Source organism: Macaca mulatta, chromosome 13, assembly GCF_049350105.2.
Source record: "Macaca mulatta isolate MMU2019108-1 chromosome 13, T2T-MMU8v2.0, whole genome shotgun sequence".
Taxonomy (NCBI): Eukaryota; Metazoa; Chordata; class Mammalia; order Primates; family Cercopithecidae; genus Macaca; species Macaca mulatta.
The window spans coordinates 23941223-23961846 of record NC_133418.1 but is presented as its reverse complement, the minus strand read 5'-3'; the positions used below and the strand labels follow the sequence as shown (position 1 = coordinate 23961846).

At 41.8% G+C, this 20624-nt stretch overlaps 1 gene segment (V, D, J or C); it reads right to left on the bottom strand.

Moving 5' to 3' along the window:
- Window positions 1-5164: 5164 nt before the first annotated feature.
- Window positions 5165-14250, bottom strand: LOC106993140 (immunoglobulin kappa variable 2-40-like). The segment is given in 2 exon segments: window positions 5165-5592; window positions 14168-14250. Coding segments are annotated over 2 exon segments (462 nt in total).
- Between the last annotated feature and the right edge of the window lie 6374 nt (window positions 14251-20624).

Sequence of the window (20624 nt, the reverse complement as noted above, 5' to 3'; positions counted from 1 at the left end):
TAACAAATTAACCATAACTTTGGTAACTTAAAGCAACAGAAACATATTCTCTTACAATTCTGGAGGCCAGAAGTCCAGCACCAGTTTCGGCAGCCAAGAGCAGGCTGTTACCAGACAAAGCTGCTAGTTATCAGACAAAGCTGCTACAGAGGCTCCAGGGGCAAGTCTATTTTTTTACTTCTTTCAGCTTTTGGTGACTTAAGCTTTCATTGGCTTGAGTCCAAATCATTTCAATCTCTGTTGATGTCTTCAAATGATCTTCTCTTCTGCAGGCTTTTAAAAAATGACATTTTTTAAATGGTCAATACAGGACAATCTGCCCATTTTATAATCCTTAGTTTACATGTGCAAAGGCTCTTTTCCTATGAAAGGTACCTGTACATGTTCCATGGAATAGAACCTGATCATTTGAGCATCATACTCAGCACTAAACCATTACAGAATGACTCTTCAGTGTTGGTACTATACACATATCACACGTTCTTCTCTCTCCCTCTCACCTCCTCTCGTTCTCTCTTTCTTCCTTGTGATTATGAATCTCTTCACTTCCCTAAGTGTATCCAGAGCCACCTATGTCCAGGTTTGAGCAGCACACATAGGAGGGCCTGCATAGGCATCATTGTTCTGAAATGTTGTGGTTTTGCTTAGAGAACTGCTCCGTCCCTCATTATCATTCAGAAAGAAAGACACAGCCAAAGACAGCCCTCAGCCATCTGGGGCGAAGCTGTCTTTACAGGGAACAGACAAGGGCTATCATTCTCTGGACCTCTGCTTATCTCAGATGCCTTTGGGCCTCAGCCCTCAGTGGGGGTCTGTGTGGCCCCTGGCTGGAGTAGGATCCAACAGGATCCTTATCAGAATATCTGATTCACAGAAGGCAGCAAGTGTAAGGTAGGAGATCCTGAGGCTGATCCTGCTCAGAGAGAGTGGGAAAGGTGGATGGGTCAGCTTGCGCTGCCACATGAAAAAAAACTGGACTGGATGGCATAAACCATATAATTTAATTTTCATATTTCTGGTGCCTGGAATATCCCAGATCAATGTCCAGCAGGGTTTGCTTTCTGGTAAAGACCTTCTTCCTGGTTTGCGGATACCATCTTCTCACCATGTCTTCACACAGCCTTTCCGTAGAGTGAAAGGCAGTTAGAGAGAGAAGGGAAAAAGGAGAGCTCTCTGGATTTTATAAAAACACCAATTCGCCGGGCGCGGTGGCTCACGCCTGTAATCCCAGCACTTTGGAAGGCCAAGGCCAGCAGATCACAAGGTCAGGAGATCGAGACCATCCTGGCTAACACGGTGAAACCCCATCTCTACTAAAAATACAAAAAATTAACGGGACGTGGTGACGGGTGCCTGTAGTCACAGCTACTCATGAGGCTGAGGCAGGAGAATGGCGTGAACCCAGAAGGCGGAGCCTGCAGTGAGTGGAGATCAGGCCACCGCACTCCAGCCTGGACGACAGAGTGAGACTCTGCCTCAAAAACAAACAAACAAACAAAAACAAAACATGATTTCTACTGGATCAGGGAACGCCCCCTTATGACCTCGATTACATTTTAGGGTCCTAATATCTATAGTCACAATGAAAATTAGGGTTTCAACATGAATCTGAGGGCACAATTCAGTCCATAGCAGGTGGGACACAGCAAAGGCGGTGCTTCCAGTCTCAGGGCACAGGGCAGGTTCCCACAACTCAGCACACGGGTGGCTCCTCCCAAGTGTCACAGGAAAGACCTGACTCTAACTCTAGGGCTCCCTGTTGATAATGGGGCACCAGCACTCCTACTTTCCCAGTGTTCCTGAGACCATGGTGTTGTCTTTTGTTTATTGTGGAGTGTGTTTGCCATCTTCAGACAGGTCTTTGACATAGCAAGGATATCCTTGGGGTGCTCAAGCCCCACAGACCCTCCAGTGTTGGCTGCCACATCCTCCCTGGAGCAGCCACTAAAGTTTCCTGCTGTCCTCATGGCTGCAGGGATGCTCAGTCACGTCACTGGGAGGAGATCCTAGTGTGTCCTGTCCTCACCTGCTACAGGCATACTTGACTTGAACTATGTTTGTTTTACTCCAACGGACATTTTATATCACATTGTTTACAGTAGAGACATACCCCTCCACCATTGACCCTTTCCACACTGCTGCACCCATCAGGTGATTTGCATATTGTGCCCTAGGGGAGGAGGTAAAAGCTCAGCTGTAACCTTGCCTTGACAGACCAGGACTCCTCAGTTCACCTCACAACGAGGCTCTCTGCTCAGCTCCTGGGGCGGCTAATGCTCTGGCTCCCTGGTAAAGACAGAAAAAACATGACGTGGGAAAACGGGGTCAGAAGGTGAGTTCTGGGTGCTCCACAACTTTCCACATTTATTTCAACCTTGTGTTAGAGGCACATGGTCTATGCTCCAGGAAAGAGAATTCGTATTTTTGTCTTAAGAATAATCAGGATTCACCTCCAAGGAACAATGACCTCTGATTAAGATCCTGAAAATAAAGAGTTCCCTGCTGGCTGATAATAATGGGCTCATTTTAGAAAGTCTCCTTTTCATGATATAAATCAAAACTTGAAAATATATGTAACTGTAAAACAGGGAAATCATGAAAGCTGTTCATAATGTGTCTATATAACTTGCACTTCTCTGTTATTATTTCAGGATCCAGTGGGGATATTGTGATGGCCCAGACTCCACTCTCCTGGCCTGTCAGCCTGTCACCCCTGGAGAGCCACCGCCATCTCCTGCAGGTCTAGTCAGAGCCTCTTGTCCAGTGATGGATACACCTATTTGTATTGGTTCCTGCAGAAGCCAGGCCAGTCTCCACAGCTCCTGATCTATTTTGTTTCAAACCGGGCCTCTGGAGTCCCAGACAGGTTCAATGGCAGTGGGTCAGGCACTGATTTCACACTGAAAATCAGCCGGGTGGGGCTGAGGCCTCATGTCCTCTTCCTCAAAGACTCTCCAGGCAACTGCCTGAGCCCACCTGACTCTACCCTCTGTGGACACATCCCCTGGCACCACAACCTCTCCTTCCACGCTGAGGCTGAGCTTCCTTGGGAGCTTTGTGTTCGGGGCCATCACACTGTGCAGGGTCCCAATGAGCGTCTTGCTCACAGGAGGATGTGCAACATCTCCAGGTTCCAAAGTAGTGTTTGTGATGGTGAAATCCCTTTAATTTTGGTTAGATGTGAGTCCCCGCTTGTGTATACCTTCTACAGACATGTCATTCTTTGTTTTGCAAAATATTTTCTATAAAGCGTCCTTTCTTTGTTTTTGAACTTTTTTTGGTTAGGAATATAATTTTAATTGCACTACCTTTAGTTTCCACACTGGTGATTGTGGGAGTGAAATCAATAGATTTTGGGTTGGATGTGTGTTCTCACTCATGAATGGAAAAGTAAAGACTTGTCATTCTTTGTATGTGTGACAAATTCCTTGCTGTATTCCATGATTTCCTTTTTTTTGACATTTCTGCTTGGAAATACAATTTTAAATTCATTCACAATGGGATCCATCATCTTAGAATAGGCAATAATTTCTGATGTGATTCATTTTTTAACCAGAAAAAAAGATATTTTGTCCTTTTGATACAAACATTACTTTAATGACAGGTAACTGACATGCTCATGAATAATTCATAAATATTTTTGGAGCATTATTTTAAGTGACTATGCAAATTATACATTTTTCTATACCATTACTGTTAGAATACGGAAATCAGATTTATTTTTAGGTAATGACCACATTGTGTAAAAATAATACATTTACTTATTTCAAAATCTTTTATTGATTTTTATGGTAACTTAATATAAAAATTATCATTTATCAAAACCTGCTGGATTACATCCTGCCTGGCCTTCTGCTCAGCATGTCAGTGCTTCTGACATCTCCCAGACCCCAACAGTGGTCTCTGCTAGACCTCCTCTAAGGACAGAATAAGTTTCAGAAGCTCTGCTTGGCTGCTGTGATTTGACTCGGACTGAGTGACATGACCTCAGGTCTCCTTGTACAAGGACTTTGCTAAATCTTTGGTGATTATAGAAGTAAAGTCCTACTCACTACACTACTTTCCTGTGAGACTCCCAGTGGCACAGGCTTCACCCAGGAAGCCAGGCAGCAGTGCCTTCAACTCTGTGGTTCTTCACAAGTAACATATTTGGCCTCTTTTTGGATCCACATCATCAACTACCATATCCACCACCATCCACACCCCACCCACCATAATCAAGGGCAGTTTAATTGAACAGTAGCTGACCTCTCTGTGTTCTTTTGATGCTCCCATTCCTGTAGTATGCCCAATCTCAAATTCTGAACTTTGGAAAATAAAACAGTTTACATCATCCTGTATTTTCTCAGTGATCCATGGAAAATACGACATTTTTAGTATACTGCATCTTCCAGCATATGCATTTTATTTTTAAAACCAACTTTTGAAATGTTATTAACTCCCTTTTTCTATCAGCAAGAGGTAATTATAATCAAAGAATTTTAGTATTGGGAACTTGTGTCTGCTATGAAATTACAAAACATATTTAACACTCACAACCTTGATTTTACTTACTGTCCTCAGCCAATTCCCCCTGAGCAGAACTCGTGGAGAATCCTGTCTCTACTGTCTCATGGAGTGGAAGAGAATGGTCAATAGAAGAAGCAGGAATTTAGAAAGTGGGAAATGCCAATGTTACATATAACCAAATATTTTCTTTAAAATGTACCCAAAACTATTAAACCCTAAGATGTATTTGACATGTTTTGCCAGAGATGATCAATTGTCTGGCTGTTTTGCTCAATAAATTTAAACAAATGCAGGCAAGGAAGGAGGATTCAGATGAGCTTCCATTCTCCTTGCCCTTTCCTCCCAATTTTTTACTCACAGGGCCCTAGAACCTCCTCATTCTCCAGTCGCTTATGAGAGTCAGGGCTGTGGCAGGAGACAGGAACATAAACAGGGCACTGACCTGGCACAATGGCTAACACTGGCCTCCCAGCATATGGGGAGGCCAAGCCAGATGGGTGGCTTGAGCCCATGAATCTGAGAACAGGCTGGGCAACATGGTGAAGCACCGACTCTACAAAAAAGAATAGAAAAATTAGCCATGCTTAGTGGCATGCCCCTGTCGTCCCAGGCAGAGTCCTCAGCAGCAAACTCTGCCCTGAATTCTCCAACAGCCTCTTGTTCTGCAGATTCAGAGACCCTGCTGAACTGTTCCCCAGACAAGCAGCACATGTGAGCAGCTGGGACACACCAGCAGGGAGGTTTCTGTTCGAGGCTGTACCACTGTGGGAGGATACTCTATACCTTGCATGCAGTAATAAACCCCAACATCCTCAGCCTCCACTCTGCTGATTTTCAGTGTGAAATCAGTGTCTGACCCACTGCCACTGAACCTGTCTGGGACTCCAGAGGCCCGGTTGGAAACCTCATAAATCAAGGGCTGTGGAGACTGGCCTGGCTTCTGCAGGTACCATTCCAAATAGGTGTTTCCATCCTCACTATCCAAGAGGCTCTGACTAGACCTGCAGGAGATGGAGGCCGGCTCTCCAGGGGTGACTGGCAGGGAGAGTGGAGTCTGGGTCATCACAATATCCCCACTGGATCCTGAAATAATAACAGAGAATCACAAGGATATATAGACACATTTTGACCAAGGTTCCTGATTTCCCTTAAGATATTGATTTACAGTTACATATATTTTCAAGTTTGGATTTATATCATAAAAAGTAAACTTTCTAAAATGAACCCATTATTTACTAGCCAGCAGGGAACTCTTTGTTTTCAAGATCTTAACCAGAGCACTGGTCATTGTTCCTGGGAGGTGATTCATGCTTATTCTTGACACAAAAATATGAATTCTTTTTCCTGGAGCATAGACCATGTGCCTCTAACACATTGTTGAAATAAATATATGAAGGTGTGGAGCCCCCAGAACTCACCTTCCCATCTCATTTTCCCACCTCATTTTAATCCTCTCCTTACCAGGGAGCCAGAGCATTAGCAGCCCCAGGAGCTGAGCAGGGAGCTTCATTGTGAGAAGGTGACCTGAGGAGTCGTGATCAGTCAAGGCAAGGTTAGTGCTGAGCTTTTATCTCACACTCACAATGGAGGGACCTTTTTAGGGGAGAATATGCAAATCACCTGGTGGGTGCAGCAGTGTGAAAAGGGTCAGTGGTGTAGAGCGGGGAATGTCTCTTCAGTGAACAATGTGACATAAAATGTTCGTTAGAGCAAAACAAACATAGTTCAAGTCAAGTTTGCCTGTGGTCAAGGGAAGAAGGCTCTGACTGTGCAAGTTGGGACCTTGGGCAGGGACACATTGTGCAGAGCATGCCACACTGAGAAAGCACAAGGACCCTGATAGTGTGAAAATGTGTTTCTAGGATGCATCTCTGGGAGATGAATGCCGTCCTGCATGGCTCCCTCCAGTCAATCTAGAGAAGCAAACAGCCCCGTTCCCACAAGCACTGATGGGCAGGGGGCCTGCAAATGAAAAGTGCTCCTGAGTCAGTTCAAGTGTTGCCTGGTATCCGCTGTTACCGGGGTAACTGGTGAAGATGATTCAATGCAAGTGTTAGAATCTCCCCTTCCCTGGCACCTGGTAAGTAGGCCCCAAAAAAGCGCTATGGCCAAGGGCCTCACAGGGAGAATGATGTGTATCTCTACATTTAGAGCCAAGAGCCCAGTGTAAGCAAGAGGAAATGGGGCAAGAATCTTATGCCTCAGGCAGTGAATCTAAAATTCCTAGTGACCAACTGTTCAATCTGTGATATATCCCATCATAATCATGTCACATGTACAAGATTAACCAGCAGGATCTCATAGGGAAGAATTTCCTCAGTTAATGATACAGAACAAATAAGAAATGACATTGCATGATGTTTTTCTGAGTGGTGTTTAGGAAAACTCTTCTCACACAGTCTCCCTGGTCATGTGGGATCAGGTCCTATCAGGGCTTCCAGGTCCTTGCCAACTCTGAGTGAGACCTGAGTCTCCCCCAGCCTGGATGTGGTGCAGTCACAGCCGTGAGTCTGCAGTTGAGAAGGAAATTGTCTACGTGAGAAGAGCAAGGACTGCATCTACAGTTTTATGTCTCAGGGTAACCTGTACCTGAAGCTGACATTTTCATGGTTTCATGTAAAGAAGTGCACAGCTCAGGGATGTGAGTCTGCCCCACAGCTGATTATTACAAACGGTAACAATCTCATGTTTCTTCATTTGTTAGTGATGTGCTTATTATTTAATTGAGCAGCTCCTGAATAATGGTGCCGATACCAAACACCATCACGAGGACAGTCACATTTCTGGAAAACAAAATCCAGAACAACTGAAAGATTAGCTTGTAGTGCTATGTAATCTTGGATAATTTAACTGAAATTCATATTTGATTGCCCAAGAACACATGAAATTCTAGGTAAGGTTCCAGAGGAAAGCTTGATTTCAATATCTACTGGGAATCTATCAAAATAATCTTTTTTCCAAGATTGGAAAAGTTAATTGAATAAAAATAAAATTGACCTTTAAATATTTCACTCCATTGCAACAATGTAGGTTAAGGAGATCAAATTGTACTTAAGAAATTCAATTAGAATAAAGGCTCACAGTAAGCCGGAGTTAAACTATTTCAATTTTATTTACTCTTTTCTCATTAAATTTAGTAAGTTTTGCATACCCGACTTTTTCTTTTCTTATATTATTAACCAATTTGAATCTCCTTAGTCTTCAAGAGTCAGACTCCTAGTTAATCATAATATTGAAAAAAGAAACATCAGAGGTTGAAGGAAAAGAAAAAGGAAACACAAAACACAATCAGCCTAACTAAAATAGAACAAGATGGTGCATCATATTCCAAGTTTTAAATAATTATTCAGAAAGGGTGTTAAATAAAGAATCAGTTCTATCCATTATGTAATATAAAAACTTGAATGGCAGGGAAGTGACTAACAGTAAAAAAAAAAAAATTGTCATGTTTTCTTTTACTAAAAGTCAATTCTTGAAAATGTTGTTTTTGCAAAGTATTCTTTGAGATGCTTGAATTTAAGATATCCTTTCTATTTCTTATGAAACTTAATAATAAATTGTTAAGAAGTCTACAAGTGTGATTTTAAAGAATCTCATAATCTGTTGCCTTACATAGTTATAAATTGTGAAATCTTGTAAAAATATTTCCAATCAGAAAAGGACTTTGAAATTACTCTATATTACCTCTAGACTTAAAGAATAATATTTCTAATTCTGATTAGAAACCTCCCTTCCTTATCTGCTGACACATTATGCCAAGGCTTTGACAACAGCAGACAAAGCTGGTCACTCCACAGTGGACACGGATCAGAAGGTGTCACAGCTACCTCCATTCAGATCTAGGTGTGCAGCAGGCCTCTGCCTCTGTGTGTCTCTAACATGATCCATGGTCACCTGAATGAGGGAGGACTTATGCAGGTGGGGTTTATTATGGATGTGTCTCCTGTTTCTGATGCGGTTAGTTTGGGGTCCACAGAATTGGGAGCAACTGCATTATTCATAAGACTTGGGAAGAGAGTCTTAGAAGTGAAATTGTTTGTGTTCATGACCCTGGAGTCAGTGTTTGGGGTGGACACTGTGATCTGATTTGTAGGGGATTGGAAAGACTTGCGGCCTGAGCAAGGAAAAGAGATGACCACGGGGTGGGGAGGGGGCAGTCGTACACATGACTTTATTGGGTGAGAATTTCACAGGTTTGCAGAGACAAGTCCCTCCCAGCAGGAATCTGTGCAGAGAATAAGGTTCCAGGGTTGCTTCTCAAAGCGATGGGACACTGGACAAGGGGTTGTGTGCCTAGGGGACGCCACAAAGCAGCACAGTGGGGAGTTTCTGGTTTAAGCTTTTCATAACTGGGGTTTATCTTATTGCTAGCAGATGTGGTTGAAATTTTCTGGACATGAAAAGTAAGTATTTTCTGAAAACGCTAAAAATATTCATCTTTGGGCTGTTTTTAAAATAATTACATCATAAAATTTGAGCTTGAAAGAGGCCATTAACAAGTGAACACAGTTTTGAAATAAACAACATAGGGGACAGGATGGACACATAGATCGTCTTTAGCTCATTTATATATAGCACTGTTTCCAATTCTGTAGACTTTGTTCTACAGACTGTATTAGTCCAAATTGTCCAAACCAACACTACCATGGATGAGGCTGAGAAACACAGAGGCCTGTTCCCCACCTGGGGCGCCATGAAGGTTCTTTTTGATTGAAGGGGAGAGTTTCTCTTTGGTTGAAAATCAAGACCAAGCCACTCACTGAGCATCCCTTGGTGAAGTTGCAGGTCCTGTGACTGGATTCCTGGCTGCAAGGCACCTGTGGTTGAAGCTACCTGTATGATCTCACCACCTGTAAATTGTCACTCAATGGAGCATAGATTCACAGATGAATATTCTGGAACACAGACAGCACAGGGAATGAAGGCTCCGTGAATGCGTATCTTCTGCTTCTGAGAATCCATCTCTCCAGCACTGGAAGAAACAGGGTTGTTTGTATGTTGCACCTTCAGGCCCTGTTCTAAACCTCTCTAAGCTGAACCTCTAATGTTTGAGTTATTGTTCTTTACTTTTTCTTGGAAAAAATGTTTGGAAATCCTATAAAACTATGCACACAGCGGTGGGATTAAGTGGTCAGCCTTGCCTCTGTTCTTGTGAATGTTTTTGTAGAGCCCACCTCCCCTACCAACAAACTGCACAAAGTGAAGCAATGATTCTGTTTCCTTCCTGAGCATTCTGTGTCGTCACTTCAATCTCTGTCTCTGTCTTCAATTCGACTTCTCTTCTGCAGGCTTTGTTAAAATGTCTGCCTATCTCTATCTTATAAGGACAATCGTGATATCCTTATAAGATAGAGATAGGCAGACATTTAACAAAGACTTTTTATTGGCCCACCTGGGCCAGGGCCCACTTGGTCAATACAGGATAATCTGCCCATTTCATTAATGCCCTTAATTTACATGTTCAATTACATTCTGATGAGAAAGCAAAATGGGCTAAAAATGTCATCCTCAAGGAAACATTCATGTTTAATACACAGAAACTGAAGATGAAGTCTGAGTTCTCCTTTCTCATGAGAGAGTTGGAAAAGCAGGAGGAAGAGGAGCAAAGCTGGGTCCCCATGTCCCTGAGGGCCTCCTGAGGCTGCTCCTGCTCACAGAGTGGGGAAGGCAGATGAGTCAGCTTGCGCTGCCACACCAAAAACACTGGACTGGATGGCATAAACCACAGCATTTAATTTCCACATTTCTGGTGCCTGGAATATTGCAGATCGATGTCCAGCAGGGTTTGTTTTCTGGTAAAGACGTTCTTTCTGGTTTGCAGATGTCACCTTCTCACCATGTCTTCACACAGCCTTTCCATAGAACAGAAGGCTGTTAGAGAAAGAGAGGAAAACGGAGAGCTCTACAGATCTTATGAAAACATGAATCCTGCTGGATCAGAGACTCCCCATTATGACCTCAATTACATCTTTAGAGGTCCTAATTTCTACAGTCACATTAAAATTAGGGTTTCAATGTGAATCTGAGGACACAATTGAGTCCATAGCAAGTGGGACACAGCCAAGACTGTGCTTCCGGTCTCAGAGCACGGGGCAGGTTCCCACAACTCAGCACACGAGTGGTTCCTCCCAGGTGCCGTGGTCACGGGGAAGATTTGACTGTAACTCTAGGGCTCCCTGTTGATAATGGGATACCAGCACTTCTACTTTCCCAGTGTTCCTAAGACCATGGCGTTGTCTTTTGTTTATTGTGGAGTGTGTTTGCCATCTTCAGGCAGGTCTTTGACATAGCAACTTACAGGACATTTGATTCTGTGATTATGAAAATTAATTATTGATTAATTAATCACAAATAATAAATTAAGAGATACATTTATTCAGAAAAGAGGAGGGACAAATGATGAGCTTAAAAAAAAACAGAATGTCTTAAGAAGACATATTCCTTCAAACAAGAACAGTTAGAGTCTCGGATTTTTAAACAAATGACTTTTTAGCAGCAATTACAAAATAGTAAATGACAACTTCAAATAAGCTACCACATATATAAGTTTATAGTCAAAATTATTTTCAAGAATCATGTAAACACATTTTCAGATTAAAACAAACAACAAAGGTGGGTTTATCAGCAGATCCACTCACTGGGAAATTTCTCAAATCTGTGATTGAGTCAAAAATACATTTGTCCCTGATGGAAAGTTCCATGTTTTTTTTGTTTGTTTGTTTCTGTTTTTTTTTTTTAATCTTTAGAAGAAAACAGCTTTCTCTCCACTGTGTTCCACCTCATGCTGCTGAGGATGGCTGGACAGGCAGTGACTGAGGAAGGAGGAAGGCTATGTTCTGAGGGTGGTCGTGCCTCCTGCCCACCTGAGTGACCTCATGGAGCAGAGCCACCGACACCACCAAGGGCACCTGCCTGCCTCTGTGCTGCTATGGCACAGACACAGAAACCCTGTCACATTTAGTCCATCATATTATGAAGTTTCTTTGTAATAAATTTGATTATGCTCTCATTCTCCTTGTATCTCTCCCCTTTCAGTTTTTGGAATCATGTATTTTTCACCATTTTGACTTGAGAGTATAGGCCTTTGGGATATCAGCATCATGTAGGTTGCACATTTGTTTGCGTTTCCTAAAAATATATCTAACCACCTTGAATGGGGTTTGATTTTATCTTCTGTCTCCTGGAAAAGCAGAAACTCAAGGTGACTAGGTGCTGTCAATCACAGGAGGGGTAAAAGTGACAATGGTATTGCTTAGCTCCTGTTCTTGCTAGCTACATTTTATTTTCTTTTATTGCATTCTGTAATAACATTTAGGCTCAATGATGCATTAATTAGAATTTTTGAATGACATATTAAGTGTCTTATGTTTCTTAATTTGAGGACTACGATCTAATAAATATCTATATACATTTTGCCATGCAACTTTTAAACCTAACAGAAATGACACATTGGAATTTTAATTGCACTTACTACAGAATCCGTTATCTTGACATAAATCATCTTAAGTATAATTTAAGCCCTTAGCCTGCATCAGGCTAAGGTTCTATTGATTCAATCAGCCTTTTCTGTCTCTACACTGTGTTACCACATGTGACAGACGTCACTCATTACACGGATTCATATAAATTTATTTGGCAGAAAAATCAGATTATGGATGCAGATTAGTGGTAACACAAGTGAAATTCATGTTAGAAACGACCGATTTGGGGATAGTTTTCTACATGATAACACTTGGTCATATTGGGAAATTGCTATCTTCCCACTTTCCAAACTTTCTCTCTCATTTACCACTCACACGAAACTGCCCTCTCTAGTATTATGGTGGAGAAAGCACTACTGCATTTTTAACAGAAAGCATTTCTGTTCAGTTTAAAAGTTGCATGGCAAAATATATAGAGATATTTATCTGACCTTAGCTCTCAAATTAAGAAAGCATATAAATTTAGTGTACTATTGTCAATGGAATCTATTAGGAGCATATGTTTTCTATGCATTTACAACTAAAATAGAGGATTCAGATTTATTTTCAGGAAAAAAATAGTGTCATGTAAAAACGCATTTTTTAATTTTTAAAATCATTTTCTTATGACAACATAGTACTAAATATTTCTTCTCTAAAATACTATGTCAGCAAAAAACTTTTAAAATTCTAAGAATTTGAGAAGAGAATAAAAATCTCATATAATTCTACATTTTTCCTGTGGTACATTATGTAAACTTTTTGTTTTCCATCTGAATTATTTTGTTTATTTTCAAAGTCCACTATTGGAATTGCAAGAACTCCATTTTCAGTCAGCAAAAGGTAATTGAGGCATGTCAAGCTATTTTGGTATTAGGATCTTATATTTGACATGGTTTTTAAAAATCCATAAGTAGAAACAAATAAAATATTTTATATAATTTTTCTTAGCCACACTCCCCTGAGGACAACTGGTGTACAACACTTTCTCCACCATAATACTAGAGAGGGCAGTTTCATGAGAGTCATAAAGGAGAGAGAAAGTTTGGTAAGTGGGAAGAGAACAATTTCCCAACATGAACAAGTGTTACCATGTATAAAACTATCCCCAAACCAGTCACTTCTAACATGTATTTCACTTGTGTTACCACTAACCTGCATCCATGATCTGACTATTCTGCCAAATAAATGGACTCAACTAACGTGGGCCAGACAGGGAGGGTGAGGATGGGCTTTCATTCACTCTCCTTTCATCAGAGCTGGTTGCTCCCAGAGCACGTGGCCACCTGTGATAGCTGATGGGGCCTTAACATGTGGGACTGAGAAGCAGCTGAGCCTCTCATGGGCCAGAGTCCTCAGCAGCAAACTTTGCCCTGAATTCTCCAAGAACCACCTCTTCTGCAGACCCAGAGACCCTACTGACCTGCTCCCCAGACAAGCAGTGCAAGTGAGCAACTGGGACACCCCAGAAGGCAGGTTTCTCTAAGGGACTGTGCCATTGTGGGAGGAAGCTCTATATTTTGCATGCGGTAATAAATCCCAACATCCTCAGTCTCCACCCAGCTGATTTTCAGTGTGAAATCAGTGTCTGACCCACTGCCACGGAACCTGTCTGGGACTCGAGAGGCCCGGTTTGAAACAAAATAGATCAGGAGCTGTGGAGACTGGCCTGGCTTCTGCAGATACCAATACAAGTAGGTTTTTTCACCACTGTATGGAAGGCTCTGACTACACCTGCAGGAGGAGACAGAGGCTGGCTCTCCAGGGGTGACGAGCAGGGAGAGTGGAGTTTGTGTCATCACAATATCCCTACTGGACCCTGAAATAATATGAAAGAAGTGTAAGGTTGTATAGACACACCGTGAGCAACTTTCATGATTTCCCTTATGACATTGATTTACAGTTACATACTTTTTTCAAGTTTTGATTTATATCGTGAAAAGTAGACTTTCTAAAATGAACCCATTATTTACCAGCCAGTAGGAAACGCTTTATTTTCAAGATCTTAACCAAAGCATTGGTCATTGTTCCTGGGAGGTGAATCCTGATTATTCATAAGGCAAAAATATGAATTCTCTTTCCTGGGGCATAGACCGTGTGCCTCTAACACATGGTTGAAATAAATGTGGGAAGCTGTGGAGCACCCAGATCTCACCCTCCCACCCCATTTTGCCATCTCATTTTGCTTCTGTCCTTACCAGGGAGCCAGAGCATTAGCAGCCCCAGGAGCTGAGCAGGGAGCCTCATTGTGAGAAGGTGAACTGAGGAGTCCTGATCAGTCAAGGCAAGGTTTTTTCAAGAGTCTTTTATCTCAGACTCACAAGGGAAGGTCCTCCCTAGGGGACAATATGCAAAATCCCTTGTGGGTGCAGTAAAGTGGAAGGAGCCAAGGGAAGGGTGAAGGGGCCTCTCTTGTGAGAAAAGTTCCTTAAATGTCTTCTCTGTTTGGAGGGAAAACAACAGAGATAAAATCTATGCTGCATGAGTAAGATAAATTCCCTGTTCCCTTTTGTCTTCTCTCTTAGATTTCCTGTTTCTTAGCACTTCCCAGGGGCATTTTTCACTTCTCCTTAGAAAGGTTGAGATTCCATAAATAATTGATAATTCTTCTTTCTTTGTTCTTATTGGTTTGAGTCTAGAATTAGCTTTTTCAATTTTTTTTTTCTTGAAGTAATACACATACCGAGTAAAGGGCTGAAATGTTAAATATGCAACAAAGTTTTATGTATGTTCTCCATCCTGATGAATCTCTAGAATATTTCAAATTATCCAGATTCATTCCTCATGCACCTTCCCAGGCAACAGCTGCTCCCCCATCCCAATCAGGGTAACTGGAATTCAGATGTTCATCACAATAGCTTGGTTTCTCTTGGACTAGAATTTCATATAAATTGAAGGAAACACACTTTTTTCTGTTTTGTTTTTTCCTGGCTTCTTGCTCTTTTCTTTACTATTATGAAATCTTCATTTATTTCTGTGCATTCAACTTACTATCTGTTCTCATCTCCTGTGATTCTGAAAAATTTCCTCTTGAATAGCTTATAGAGCATATCTGCAAGGAATCATTTCTCTTCATTTTGTTCATCAGAAGTGTTTTTACTTTACCTTCATTTTTGAAGCATATTTTTACTGGATAATGAATCTCTGGTTAAGTCCCCTCCACCCAGCATTTAAATACATAATCTCACTGTCTTCTTGCCTTTATTGGTCCCATGAACAGTTAAACAAGGGTTTTATTGCTGTTTCCCTGGTATAATGAATCAGTTTTTTTTTTGATACATTTGAGAATTTCTCTTTGTATGTGATTCAGCATTTTAACTACAATCTGTATAGTAACGCATTTATTGATGTTTATCCTGTATAAGTTTCATTTTTTTTGATATTATAGACTAATGTGTTTCATTACTCTTGACACATTTGCCAGTATTTCTCAGGTATCTCAGGTGTGCCACCTCCCAGAGATGCTGTGTGGTTATTGTCTGCATTTCACTCTACTGTGTTGCTGTACATTCTCTTTTGATGTTATGTCTTAGGCAATTTCCAGAGCAGCCTCAGGCCAGGCTCTGGAGTGTGGGTGCTCTTGTAGTCACAGCAGCTCTGGGCCTGGGCCTGGACAGGTCCACATGGAAGTGGCTCAGGGTCTGAGTTGCCAACACAGGATGAGGTCCTAGAGCCTGGATCTGGGATGATGCAGCGTTGGGGCTGGGAGGCAGCCCCATCCCAGGCAGCACAACAGTGGCTGCTTCTTGGGAGGATGTAGAGGGACGGTATTGCAGGATCTCCCTCTCTGTGGTGATGTACATGCCCATGGCTGCAGGTATTTTTTAGTGCCAAAATCACCCGTGTCCTCTGTGAAGCAGGCTGCTGTGATCTTCATCAGTGAACACTAACGGACTTCCATTAGGAAAGCTGTAGAGTGGAGCTGCCTTGGGAGATTCTGAGATCCTCAGCTGCAAAGACTGCAGGGTCTTCCACAGAGCAGGCCGTGGGGACTGCAGTGGCCCTGCCTCCTGGCTGGTAGCAACTGCCTCCTGCTTCTTTTCTCCTAGATTTCTCAAAACTCTCAGGTGTGCCATCTCCCAGTGATCCTTTCTGTACGATTATTCCGGGCTTTTTTGCCCACTGTGTTCCTGCACTTCTTTAATTGGACTCTGGAGCTCTCCAAGGGCTATTTTTCTTCTTGGAGAGCTGTCTAATTGTTGGCTTTCCTTTTGTTTCTTTGTGTTTGTGGTTTTTTGGGGGGTAGGCATGTGAAGGCTGGTATCTCCTACTCTGTCATCTTGCTAATATCACTCCCCCAGGACAACATTTTGAGGGTACCCTAACACTATCATGGAATCATACTTGAGCATGTGGAGCTGAGAATTAGAGTATTTAGCAGGTGGGAGGAATGAATTGCTTTGGTCACAGGGTGCACTGATGCCTGTTGTATCCTCTAAGATGCCTGTGAGAAGAGCTCCCATTGTACAGTTCCTTCTAACAGCGTGATTTTGATGCTCCTCCCATTAAACCTACTGCCTTACACTTCATTTCTGCTGACTCTTGGTGGTATTGGACAGTGGTAAGGTAACACTATTTGCCTTCTGAGGCTATAAGAGGCCATTTAGGCTGCATAACTTCTGTCTACTCCTTAGGAAAGGGTTGAGTGAACCAAGTCCGCGTATGAATAGGCAAAGGGCCCCAGCTAAGAACTCTATATCTAGCATCAACCACCTTTGAGATGACACCTTCTCCACCCACCCTTTGACTGCATTCTTAGGAAAGCCTGGCAGGAAGCTTGGTGAGCTCAGGCAACACCCAGAACCACAGAGATGATAGACAGATGATTGCAGTTTACATGTGCCAAGTTTAGGAGTAGTTTTCGATGTTTGCATCAATATTACCCAGAATATCAACTTAGAGAAGGAAGATGAAAGTAGAAACCAAACTATTGGTAGACAAATGAATGTGGGTCCTTCTTATATTTCTTACAGTATTTTTGCAACTTGTCTCTGTTTAACATTATGGTAAAATAAAAAGGTATGAAGAATATATGCAAATGTACAAAAGGTTATGGAAAGAGAATCAAGGGACCCAATAAATGGAAAGTTATTCCATGTATATGTATCAGAAAACTTAATATGGTAAACATAAATCTCCCCAAATTAATTCAATACAGTCACAATCAAAAACACTGGGGAGTTTTGTTAAAATGGAAAGAATTTTTCTAACTCAGACAGACAAGCAAAAAAGAGGCAAAAAACAGCTACGGTAATCTTACATAAGGAAAACAAGATGGAAGGATGAACACTTCTCGATATGAAAACCTATGTTAAATAACCATTTTGTGGTGGGGTACAGTGATTCATGCCTGTAGTTGCTGCAGTTTGGGAGGCTAAGGTGGGTGGATAGCTTGAGCTCAGGAGTTTGAGATCAGCCTGGGAACTATGGTGAAACCCCACTGCTACAGAAAGCATAAAAAAATTACCTGGGCATGGTCGTGCATGCCTGTGGTCTCAGCTACTTGAGAGGGTGAGGTAAGAGGATCGCTTGAGCCTGGGAGGCAGAGGTTCCAGTGAGCTGAGATCGCACCACTATACTCCAGCTTGGAGAACAAAGCAAGACCTTGTCCCAAAACATAACTAATTAATTTAAAAATTTAAAAATTATTGTTCTAGTGAAGGGTGAGACAAACCAGTTCAATAAGTTAGTGAATCTGAAACCAATTTTGCATATATATAGTCACTCAATTTACAATAGAAGTCCTACGACAATTGTCTCAAGGCACTTGTACTGAGAAAAGGAAAAATGTAGACTGGGTAATTAATGAACAATACATATTTATTTTCTCACAGTTATGGACACTGAGAAGTCCAGGGTCAAGGCACTGGCAATCTCGGTGTTTGGTGAGAGCTGCTCCTGCTCCCAAGATGGCACCTTGTGAGTTGCATCATGACATGGTAAAGGTGGGCGGGCAAAAGGGGTAACTCTATGTGAAGCTGCTTTTATTAGACATTAGTCTTATTCCTGAGTGCAGAGCCCTCATGACCTAAACACCCAAAGAGTCCAACTTTTAATACTGTTACCATAAAAATTTACTTTCAGCAGGAACTTTGGAGAGGACACAAATGATCAGACGATAGCAGTCATTTAGTAGAAAAAAGTATAATATTCAATTATATTGAATCAATTAGATATCCATATTACATTAAAATGAATCTTAACCTGTATAGTTTCCCTGTACATTGATACAAATATTAATTCTAAATGAATCATAACCTGAAATGTACAAGTCAAAAATATAAAGCTTTTCAAAAACAGTATGAAAAGGTATTTCATGACTATACATGTAAAAAAATAGACCGTAAAGAAGGTCCATAAATCACTAAGTACAAAAAAAGTTGATCAACTTGTTCTCCCCAGAAAACTCAAAAAGTCAGAATGGTTTCTTTCCTCCAAATGACTGCCTCACCTCTCCATCAAGGGTTCAGAACTGGGCTGAACATGAGCTGGCTGAAATGATAGAAGTAGGGATGGAAATAAAGGTGACTGAGCTACAGGAGTATGTTGTAATCCCATTCAGGAAAGCTAAAAGTAATAAAAAATCATTTCAGGAGCTGACAGACAATATAGCCAGTGCAGAGAAGAACATAACCAGCATGATAGATCTGAAAAACACATTAGAGGAATTTCATAATGCAATCACAAGCATTAATACCACAATAGACCAAGTGAGGAAAAGAATCTCAGACTTTGAACACTGACTATCTGAGATAAGATGGAGAGACAGGAGGAGAGAAAATATAATGAAAAGGAATGAACAAAACCTCTAAGAGATATTGCATTATGTAAAGAGACCCATTTTACGAATTATTGGTATACCTGAAAGAGATGGGGCAAATGAAGCAAACTTCGAAAATGTATTTTAGGATATCATCTATCAGAACCTCCCCAACCTATCTAGAGAGGCCAACACTCAAATTCAGGAAATTTGGAGAAAACCAGTCAGATACTCTACAAGAAGATCATTCCCAAGACACATAATCATCAGGTTCTCCAAGGTGAGAATAAAAGAAAAAATATTAAAGGAAACTGGAAAGAAAGGTCTGCTCACCTACACAGAAAACCCATCAGATCAACAGTGGATCTCTCAGCAGAAATCCTACAAACTGGAAGAGATTGTGGGTTAATATTCAACATTCTCAAAGAAAAGAAACTCCAACCCAGAATTTCATATCCGTCTAAACTAAACTTCCTAAGTGTGGAGAAATAACATCCTTTTAAAACAAGCAAGGGCTGAGGGAATACGTCACTACCAAACCTGCCTTACAAAATCTCCTGAAGGAAGCACTAGGTTTGGAAAGGAAAGACCATTACCAGCCACTACAAAAACACACAGAAGTACTCAGACAAGCGACACAACAAAGCAACCACATAAACAAGTCTGTGAAATAACCAGCTAACATCATAATGGCAGGATCAAACCTACACATATTCACACTAACCTTAGATATAAGTAGGCTAAATGCTCTGATTAAAAGACATGGAGTGGAAAGCTGGAAAAAAAAATAAGACTCATTGGTATGGTGATTTCAAGAGACTCATCTCACATGCAATGACACACATATGCTCAAAATAAAGAGATGGAGAAAAATCTACCAAGGAATGGAGAACAGAAAAAAGGAAAGGTTGCAGTTTCTGACAAAACAGGCTTTAAACCAACAAAGATCAAAAAAGACAAAATCTTCATGCTCCAGGCAGCTGATGGTGACAGTAAAGTCTGTCTCCGACCCATGACCACTGAACCCCTCTGGGATGCCAGTGGCCCTGCTGGATGCACCATAGATGAGAAGCCAGGGAGCCTCCCCAGGTTTCCGCTGATACAAGGCTAAGGAGCTTCCAGTGTTCTGATGGCACCCACAGACGAGAGGGTCTCTTTACCCTGAAGACAAAGACAAGGAGTCAGGAGACCACATCAGCGTAACATCTCTGGAGGTACCTGAGATTGGAATAAAACAGGAAAGTCATCCATATAAACTGCATCAAGTATACCATACTTATAGTATAGCCACAGTCACTGATCTACATTGAATTATAATTACTGTTCTTGCTCAGCAGGGATGCCAGGCCAGCGGAACCAACAAGATTGAGAGAGTTTCAGTGCAGAGACATCTCCTCTTCCCCTCACCTGGGAGCTAGAGTTACAAGAGGCAGAGAAGCTGAGCTGGGGCTTCCATGAGTCTTTCTGGGTCCTAACTGAGCAGCTCTTCCCCTGAGGTCTGACCCAGGCATTGATATGGGCTCTAGATAGCAGCGTGGCTGGGAGGAACATGCAAAGAAGTATGGGAAGGTGCTGGACTTCCAGCTGCAGAGACCACCTGCCTCCCCTTCTTTGCACTGAGAAGCCCCTGCCCAGCTGGTCAGGTCAGAAAGGCTATTGGCTCAGCATGGGAGTAGACCTTCTCCCCTCTGGACACATAATTTTATCCCTGTCCTCCTACCTCACCAATCACCTAGACTCAGACAGATGGTGTTTAGTACAAACCTCTTGAAAGAAAAAATAAAAGTCTGTGGTTTCTTTTTCTCTTTTTTCCCCCAAAATGCCCAGTCGTCTTCCTTGCTGCATGATTGTACTTGGCTGAAGTCATTGATCAGAAATTCATCTTCCATACACAC